At 41.6% G+C, this 10,206-nt stretch overlaps 1 protein-coding gene across 1 annotated transcript in view; it reads left to right on the top strand.

The window, feature by feature from the left end:
* CARMIL1 (capping protein regulator and myosin 1 linker 1) overlaps nt 1-10,206 on the top strand; it is a 187,348-nt gene that overhangs the window by 87,478 nt on the left and 89,664 nt on the right. The window contains exons 9-10 of the mRNA XM_031055647.1: nt 2,273-2,348; nt 4,926-5,014. Coding sequence (XP_030911507.1) covers nt 2,273-2,348; nt 4,926-5,014 — 165 coding nt within the window. The remainder of the gene's footprint in view (nt 1-2,272; nt 2,349-4,925; nt 5,015-10,206) is intronic.

Genomic DNA, 10,206 nt, shown 5'->3' with positions numbered 1-10,206 from the left:
GAAAGAGATGTGTGGAGGGGAGTAGTTGGTGTTTGTGAAGGTCCCAGGCAAGAGCTGTGGGGTTTGAACAAACAGGCCTTGGATACTGCAGAAGATGAAACTATTCAAGAAACATTGTTGCAGCTGGACAGGAATATTTTAAAACAAATCAGCCCAGCTGATTTGCAAGTTCTCATCTTTAAGTATTTCTTGAAAGTGTCATAGCTCTGCCCCCAAGACTGAGCACCCCTTGTCCTTCAGCTATTTCTCTCCTGAGCCAGAGAGGGAAAGGGGAGAAAGGCACAGCCTCAGGCAAGCTCTGTCTGCAGCCACTCTCCTTTCCAGAAGTTCCTGAGCTCTTGCCAGCCCTTTGAGCTGCCTTCCCACCTCCCCGGCAGTGCGAACACTTGCAGTTGGTGATCCCAAATCATTATCCCTCTGTTCCTTTGAGGAACTGGGCTGCTGCTGACAGCTGACCTACAAATGCTCGTGGTACCTTCTGCTGCTTTTGGAGGTGGTGCTCCACAGCATGACCAGCTCTACTCCACCAGTGCCAGCCTGTCCACTGTGTGCCCAGCTGTGCTGCCTGGTTACTGCTGCATGAACAAACCAAAATTTCACCTGAAAATTGCTCTTGTATTCATTCCACTTCCAAGGCAAAGGCAGTGGCAAGGGAGGCATCAAAGCTGCAAATCCATTACCACCTTACTGATCTTACCTGGGAACCACAGAGGAGAAGCAAACCTCTCTGTCTGTGGGTATTCCATACTCCATGGAAAGATTCCTGCCTGCCCAGCCTAAGGGGGAAGTACTTCTGGGTTGTTATTTTTTCTCACCTAACATTTCTGCAGTTAGCTATTGCTTTACATGGAGATGAAGCGTGTGTGTGTGTGTGTAGGAGCAAAAACAACGTGGGGGACAGAAATAAATCTATACACTCCACGAAGCTGCTAAGTCTCTGCTGTGCCTGTGGAAACGAATTCACCACACAACGTGATGTGTGCTGCGAACAAGATGGAAAGATTGCTTAAATCCTTGAAGGGCACCCCACACTAGTTCCTTTGCAGGAGTGTGAAAATGTCTATTTGCATGAGCTTCTCAGTTGGTGAGCTACAGCCTTTTGCTGCAAAATGCTGCACCTTCGAATCTGTTACCTTAGTGATGCTTGTACTTCCAAATGTAGCAACTGTAGTTCCCAGTATAGCCTGTGGATTGCTTGTCCACGTGACCTCGCCTTGTCTCCTGGCTTTCCTGTGTGTTTAACTATCTCCCCAAAGTGTCTGCGTGTTTGCAGAGGAAAACTGGAGGAGGGGAAGAATAAAAAGAAGATGGGAGAAGGGTGCTGCATGTTAAGTGCAGACCTGTGCCTACCTGCATGTGTCCTGAATGAAGGGCTGGGCGGGGTTGGACTAGCTTATAAAAGCCAATACTTTAAAATTCTCCCTAGAAAAACAGGCTTGAATGGCACTGGTTTGCTGGTTTGATAAGTTAGTTTGTGTATGTTACAGCTCTTTATTTCATTATGAAGACAAGGACTTTCTAAGGAGCTGTTAAGCCTCTGTGTAGGTGTATGTAAGTGTTTAATATGCAGCACCAAGCTGATCCAAGTGCTGCACTGCTAAATGGTGTGATAGTGCTTGATGAATGAATCTGCTGGGGGGGAGTGTGCAGACGTGACATTCATCAACGCCTGCTGCTGGAGAAACTTAACACAGGGAGAGCAGATCACGTTAAGAGGCTTGGAGTGAAGAAAATGGGAATAATTTAGAATTTCATTTGTGAAATCCCTTTCACAATTAAGGAGGGTTTGTGCTGAATGTCGCATTATCCTGTTGCAGGTCTCCTGTTTCCTGGGGGAATTTAACTATAAGCGATGAGACAAGGAGGGGTTCTCTAGAAGCATTCAGTCATGGAATTCTATTAAATCATCAGACTGCCAAAAAGCTTTTTAGCGTCATGCTAAATTATAATTAGAGGTGATTAAGAAGCTTAAACATGTCATAGGCTGAAGAAAAAGTTATGCTAAAAGTAGGAATGGCAGCCCAGACAGATTCCTGATTTAAAAATTCATACTAGAATGGATGCCAGTTGTCCAGTCAGAAATTTTTATTAAAATAAGAGGAAGACGTGCAGCTGCGGCTGCTGTTTTTTAGAATGAAGAGCTTTCAATAATGGGGATGGTAGGCAATTAGCATTGCAAAGCTATGGGGAATGAGACATGGAAGAACACTTAGGAGATTGTTTCAAATGTCAGTTATATGAAATGTGTGTAAAAGTGTTTTTCTTTTTCTAGAGACTTAATACCTATAGTTGCTGCTCTGGAGTATAATCAGTGGTTTACAAAGCTGTCCTCCAAGGATCTGAAATTAGTAAGTAATAAATTGAAACAATATATCTGCTTCTGCCAGGCTGTGCTGTGTTTTAAAGGATGCTGTTATAATTTTTAAAGTGAAATATTTTTGGCAAGTACAACTGGGCAATCGCTTGCCAATTTTTTTTTTATCCTGGAATCATATCAGGAAAATATAAACTGTTGGATAGTCAGTTAGCACCATAAAAACACTGCTGAGAATCACGTCTTGTCAAAATTTCAAATTATATAGTTTGAAAACTTAATTGGTTGATAGTAGTAGCCTATAGAACTTCATTAGGCATTGCTGACTCCCCCAAACAGTATTATATGACTGATTGTAAAGTAACTTCAAAGCAGCTAGAAATCTTTGTTGCCTTTTGGCGGTGAAGAGAAAAGGCCAATATTATGGGGATTTTTTCCTGCATAAAGCACATTTTTTGTGTGTAATTTTCATTGCAACTTGATGATTTTCTCTCCCAGTTTTCCAAAACACTGATGTGTGGCACCGGTATTTTTCCATATCAGTTTTCATTGCTAAAAACAAAAAGAGGGCATGTCTAAACAAGTTGGACTACTGAAAAAAGGGCCAAGAAAAGCAATAATTCAGTGACAATTTAAATATATCAAAATATGCTATTTCTCCCAAAGATTATAGTCACAGGTGGAGTTAGTTGTTTGCTTGAGAAACTGCTTTTATGCATCCCTCCAGAAGCTTTTGCCTTTAAAAATTAATATTAAATTTTCTCTTGTTTAAATTGATGCCATTTTATTGATCTGTAAAGCTCTCATTATATTGCTAAGCTATCATTTCCAATGAAAATTCAATAGGAACTTACGTGATTCTTGGCAAAAGAGTAGGCAAAAAACTTCTTTCCTGCTGGGAGATCTCTCTCAAAGTTATGCCTGGAATGAAGATGGTGGTATTTTTAGTGCTGTTGTAGTTTGATGTTAAAATCAACCTTGTTAAAAGGTACAATGCAATTAATCGGTTTCTGCTTCAGTGAAATGAGATAGTTTGCTTAGTTAGAAGACTGGCTGGTGTAGTTTGCTTAGAACAAAACCTGGCCCTGTTATCTATCTGAGATACATTTCTGTGAATGTTTCGGGGTTTTTTCTTAGTAGCTTTCTTGTGGAAAACAAATAAACTTAGTCAGTCTGGAAAATGCATTGGTTACTCAAAAAACCCCAACTTCTTATCTTCCACACATTCAATTTTTAAGTCAAAAATGAGGAAAATGTAGATTGTGGGACAGTAAATCCATGCTATGAGAACACTGCCAGGGGTCACTATGAGGTCAGACATGTCTGGAGGCCATTGAGTGCATTGTATTTCACTCTGACATTGTGTTTGATACACAGTACCCACAGTGGTTTTACAGTACTGGCATGAAACTTTCCACTTGCAGTCACAGTACAGTAGAAATATTGTGATAATATTCTGAACTGTTAAAACATGGATGGTTATAAAGAAAGCATTGGGAAGATGGCTGAGTTGACAGTCTTCACCAAAAATTGTCAACCTTTACTGTGTAAAGGATTAATAAGATTTTACATGTGCAGTAGAGCAGATTTATTTTGTTTAGGGTGGGGTTTTTTGCACATTCACTTAGTTTAAAATGAAAAAAAAACCCAAACCCTGAAAAATACACAAACTAGAAAATGTCAGACTGTCATTAGAGACAAAGATATCCCAGGTATGAATGTCACATTGTTGTCTTTAAAGGCAGGTAGCAGAATAGTTTCAGCACTTCATGATCATGACTGAAATTCAGCTTAGGGTATCACATGAACGCTGGTTAGTGTGAGCTTGTAGGGGGAAAGAAAAGTCAAATCCAGAAGCAAAATAAAAGTTTATTTTAAAGGTGATGAGGTACAGAGTTCATTGCATAGCTTTTGAATGATTACGGTTTTATCTCTCTATCTGAATGAAAAGAGCAAACAAACTCTTTTGTTGTCATGTTTTGTTCATGGCACTTGTAAATATCCATGCAAATTCTAGAATTCAACCACAGTAAGAACATGAGATGGGATTTGCTTCTCCATGGGCTGGAAGAATTCATACTCAAATATACTGGCCCTTAACCACTAATCCTTGGGAGCCTTTGGAGGACCTGTCTAGCTAGGGTACTTTTGCTTCTGGGGTTTTTGGGATTTTTTTTTGTTTGTTTGCCTTCTAACATATTTCTTTGTGTTTAGTTGTTATTCTTGGTCAGACTTTATTGTCCTTTGCACTAGTTACCACTTTTTTCTGCAGGAGTTGTGTGCATAGGAATAAGATTTCTTTTAAAATTGAGTGAGAGTTTTTCCTGAACCACATGATTTAGATTGGTTTCATTGTCATTATAAAAATTCTGTCCCTTTTGGTTAGGCAGCCTGGTTCATTAGTTACTTGCTTTTAGTCTGCCTCCTGCTTCTCTTAAGTCTTTTCCAGAAGTCTTCTGTTCACTCCCTTGAATGTTTCTGGTATTTTTACTTCCTATTTATGTATAACAAGAAGATGGTTGTGGCCTGGATCCCATTACAATGTACAGCTTAACTCAATAACTGTCTGTTCAGTGTTTGTGTTAACTCTGTTCTGTCTTTTCTGTGGCAGTCCGCTGATCTCTGTGAGCAGATACTGCGAGTGGTGAATAGGTCCAGTCGCTTGGAAGAGCTGGTATTAGAGAATGCCGGGCTTAGAACGTAAGTAATTCCTTCACAATGTTGCTTCAGGTGCTGCTTGCTCCCACTAAAAGGGATGTGTGGTGTATGTTAGCCAGAATAAGCATTAAAAAAGCTGTGCTCAATGTCTGTCTAGTTCTGAGGAGCCTCTAGTCACAAGCTTTTTATCAGGTTTTCCAGAGGGTCTGTATGTCCAGGAAATCCCTTTTTTTGATTCTGCCTAGAGAGTTGGGCTAAGTGTAGCAAAGTGATTGAAAGAAGGCATAAACCTTAAACTGGCTCCTACTGTTCCTCTCCCAAATATGGGTCCAATAGAAGTATCAACACGTTTTTGTAATTTAAAAAACAGTGGTTTAGGTTTTGTTAAAACAAGCATACTATGCCATATTGCATAACACGTTGTTGTTTCATTTCCAAATGAACTGGTGTTATCTTAATGTGGATTGCTGTCTGCTCAAACATAACAGGACTTCTACATTAACAACTCTTTTGAAGAAAGTAGATCAGTACATTTAATGGCTTGCCATAGACTTAGAAGGAAGATAGACAGAAATAAGCCATACAATTAAATCATTGCATATGTTTTAAATACAGTAAGTTGTAGTTACTAGGTATTTGCTTTTTTTCCCCCTTCACAGGAAATGGAAGCAAAGTTAAAGTTACTTCCAGTTGTGCTAGTTTATACTTGCTGTGCTTGTTTTAGTGTTAGGATAGTGTCCAAGACAATGTAGACAAGATAAACTCTAGAGCCAATGCATTTTTTTAATTAAAAAAGCAGTGTAAAGATGGGAGAAGCAGAACACTATGCAGAATTACAAATAAAGGGAAACAAGCACAGGGGAGATATTTGGTGTGCCTTACATTGTCTCCTCTTCCATTGTTGAAGTCTTTTTCTTCTTTTTAAAGTGCACTTTGCATTGAAATGCCTTTAAAAGAAAATTGCCTACATGGCACAAGAAATTTGAGGTCGAGTTTGGAATAATATGGGAACTTTCTGATCACTAGTGCACTGCCTTTAATAGCTGTCATTCAAACTTAAGCCCCTGGTTTTAATCTTGTTTTCCAGTATGTGCCTTGAAATCTAGTGATAATCATTAATATTAAAGGATATGTTGAATACCTTTGCACATTGCCTACCTTAATTTATCACAGTTGGATTAACTGCTTTCAGTTTTAACAGGACCTGACAGATAATCAACCTGTGACTTTGGTTTTCCTGTCTCTATCTATATGCAGAGTGTTTGGCATTGTGCCTTGGTGTGTATCTGTTCTGATCAACACTGTCTGTTTTTGCCAAGGATGCATTTGTCAGTTTTGCCATTTTTCATATCTGTTTTCTAGAGACCCTGTTGTTGCTGGCTATCTTCCTTCCCATGGCTTACAGACCAGTCATTTTTAATGAGCTGTGATAGAATGCCAAACCAGGGTTAAGCAAGAGCTACCAAGAGTAAAGCTATAGGAAATAACCTGAGCAGCTGCAAGAACATATTTCTTCCTGCAGCAGAGTCAGTTTAAGATAATTCTGTTCTTTTCTATCTCCAGCCATTCATTTCTGCAATTTGGTTTGGGCCACAGCCTCATAAACACATGTCATCCTCCCAAATGATGAAACAGCAAACTATTGTGCAGTAGCAGTAATAAGGACCTAGAACTAGGGAAGTGTGAACTTCCTGTTGGGAAAAACAGGATGTCAAATGAAAGCCCTGTCTGATAAGATTTGTGCTTTCCAGTTTAGATGCTCTTAGAAATTTTATCCCCATTTCTATTGCTTTAACTACACATAAAGGATGCAGTTTAGATAACACTGGAAGGCTTCAATGCATATAGCAATCACTAATGGTTTGGTGAGTGTTTTAATTAACGTACTTGATGTCCAGGTTTCAGGGAGAGCAGAGTCATTCAGGCTGGCCCAAAAAATAAGCTTGAAAAGAGGGTTAATCTCTGAGGTATTTTAGAGGAATGAGGCAGTATGTGATAACCAAAATATTGATTTCTAAGTGGGCAGCTCAGCCAATTGATTAGGCTGGGCTTTGGTGTCTATCAGGCTTTGAAGCTTGGCCTGACAGGCACAGGCTGGGTATGGTGGGAGCTGCCTTTGGCCTGCACTGTTGGGAGATGCTGAATGGCAAGGACTTGGATATTAGGAAAAGGTTCTTCCTCCAGAGGGTGGTTGGGTGCTGAAACAGGCTCCCCAGGGAGCCAACCTGGCCCCAACCCTTCCAGAGCTCAAGGAGCATTTGGACAACAGTTTCAGGCACATGGTGGGGTTGTTGGGGGTGTCCTGTTCAGCACCAGGAGTTGGACTCAATCCTTGGGAGTCCCTTCCAACTCAGGATATTCTGTGATTTCCATGGAACTGCAGGACAGACTTCCCAGTCTGCAAAGGCCTGTTTGCAGGAGCTGGTGCAAGTGATTTATTTGTTGCGCTTCTGTGCTCTCTGAAAGCTGGGAGACAGAATGTCCCCGCTTCCTTTCACACTGTCCTGTGCAGCCTTTTTCCAAGGGGTGTGGCCAGCTGCCACATGGGGAACAAGAGAAGTGCCTGTTGATTGCCTTTGAGGGTCTAGAGGGCCTTTGACAGTCATGTAGATTCTTATCTTTCCCTTCTTGACAGGGTCTTAATGTCCTTAGACCTAACAGTGTTGCTTCCTCCCATACATCCTCTTTTTTCTGTTACAGGGATGTTGCCTAGACAGATCTCAAGGAATTGTTTTGTTTGTCTGAGATTTCCAGATTGGTAGTATTCTTTCCCTTGATGAAATATCCTTAGTCTGTCATATGTATAGTTGAATTGAATCTTTTTGGGGCTTTACCTCCAAGCCTGAATGAGCTTGTTTCAGCCAAGCATGGCTGTGTAATGCATATAGGTCAGGCTTGATGCTTTTTAGAATGTTTCCGACTTACACCACATGCTCTGTTCCTAAGTGTGCAGCCAAAAGAAGTAACAAATTTCATGACTTGAAACAAATAGTGAGCAAAGGAGGAGAAGAGATGTTCCCCCATGAGCAGAGCCAAGGTGCCTCTATTTATGGCAGAAATTTCACAGGGAGTGTGTTATTTGTTGTATTATTTTTTTCCAAAATGAGCCTTGGAAATGAGCCCTGTGAGCCCAATATAAATAATCCAGGGCTTTATGGTGGAAGTCACTTTGCTGTGCCTTTGCTGAGTAGTTCACACACACTCTAGTTGTCCAAAACACTCTGGTAATCCTGCCTTTATTGTTGGCAAAAGCTGGAGCAGAGTTTGTAAACAAGCCTGGAGGTATAGGCAAAGTATTGTAATGACAAGAATCTATTAGGGATAAAGGAAGAGGAGGAAACTCCTCCAGAGGAAAGGGTTTGTTGCTTTTTAATTCAAAACCTCATTTTTCTTGGCTGGACATAAGGAGCTTGATTCAGATGCCTAAGGGCAGGCATCTAGCACCGTTTGAAATGCTGGAGGATTTTCAGAGTGTTGGCAAATGTCATTGAGGACCTACAGGAGATCTGTAGTCTTCTGCAGCAGCAGCTGGTAGCAAAGCAGGAGACCCTGGGGCCTGTCAGGTGGCAAGGTTTCAAGTCCAGAAGTTCTTTTTGTTGAGTGTTTGTATCCACATGCTGCTTGTATTTTAGGAAGAGAATATGTTTTTCCTAAAGGCAGCTCTTCATCACGCATCTGCAGTGCTGGAACCTGTTCTAGCCCCAGAAGGACATAGGATTTCAAAGAGAAATTAAACTTCCCTGGAGCATCCCTGTACTCCAGTAAACTTTGCAACTTCAGATAACCAAAACCTATTGAGGCTATTGCTGTTCAGCCTCCTTTCTTTTCCAAATACTAGAAGAGGATGCTGCCTCCACTGTGGTTCTCAGCACAGAGTTTGGTGGTAGGCAGGATCTGTTCCAAAGAAAGAGGGCAGTGTTAATTAGCATTTTGGTAGCTCTCCACTACTGGCCTACAGGAGGAGAAATAATGTACTTCAAGGCAGAGAGAAAGAAGGAAATTGAAGACATAGTTTTGCTTTCTATCTTGGTGTCTAACTTATGTGAAGTAAGAATACCGAAGTTACAGCCTCACTTTATCAAAAGCCCACAGCAGGTCTAGTCCCTTATCACATCGTAACTTCTCAGCTGGTATGAGAACAGGTTTGAGGATTTGTCGTAGAACTGATAAGACATCAGCCTTCTGACTTCTTGCAGGGAATGTGTCTCCACCAGAGTGTGACAGTGTGGGGTGCAACAAAACCCAAGCTAGCTTTCAGCTTAGCGCTGATGGCAGGTGCATCAGAGATTGCAGGCAGGGCAGTGCTCCCTTGCCTCTCAAGTGGCTTTGGAGCAGAGGTAATTTACCTACCATTGGTTGGTAGGTAAATTACCTCTGGTTGGTTTGGTTGGTTAAGGTTGCTTTAAAGCTCTCTGTGCTGCCTGGCCTGGCTGTTGGTCAGCGTTACAGAACTGATACTCTGCATGTCTGTCTTGGTTTGGGAAGACAGGAGTCTGCTAAGGAAGGCGGGAGCCTCCCCTGAAATGGAGAATGTAAACCCTCCCCACCCATCCAAATTGCTATAATTTTAAACAAAGGGGCTCTCAGGCAAAAATATGGGAGCAGGAAATAACAGTTCTTTAATAGTGAAGAAAAAAGGAATAAAACAAATAATGCAGTCCACTAGAACAACACTGACAGAGTCAGAACCCAACCTGACACCCTGTCGGCCAGGGTGTTGGTGGCAGTCCGATTGAAAATGTGGCTGCAGTCCTCTGAACTATCAAGTGTGGTTCTGTTGGAGCAAGGAGGATCTGTAGAGAAGGATGTAGTCTTCCTCTGAAGATCCAGTGGAGGAAGAGGCAGCTGCTGTTCCTCTGTGGAATCCCGTGCAGAAAAGCCGTGCTGGTGTTCCAGAATCTCAGAGTATATCGGGGTAGCCATGCTTGGCTTCTGCCTCTGGGCGGGGCATCTCACAATGGGACGTTACAGTTCTTATCAGTCATGCACTGATATTCAATAGTCTGTTATCAGCAGAGGTCCCCTCCCGAGGAAGGTGTGAATGTGGTCACTCAAAGAGAAAGATAAGGCAAACTGCCCACTTGACAAAAGATAATCTGCCATACAGATGGTAGTGGAAAACATCTTGCATGCAATCCTCAACAATCTCTTTTGGATCCATGGCTGGGGCTGTGATGAGCCAGTCATGCCCTTTGATGCTTCTGACTGTAAAAAGAAGCAAAAGACCAGCTCAT

The sequence above is a fragment of the Geospiza fortis genome, unplaced genomic scaffold (assembly GCF_000277835.1).
Source record: "Geospiza fortis unplaced genomic scaffold, GeoFor_1.0 scaffold206, whole genome shotgun sequence".
NCBI classification, from domain to species: domain Eukaryota; kingdom Metazoa; phylum Chordata; class Aves; order Passeriformes; family Thraupidae; genus Geospiza; species Geospiza fortis.
This window is presented reverse-complemented; position numbering and strand designations above follow the sequence as displayed.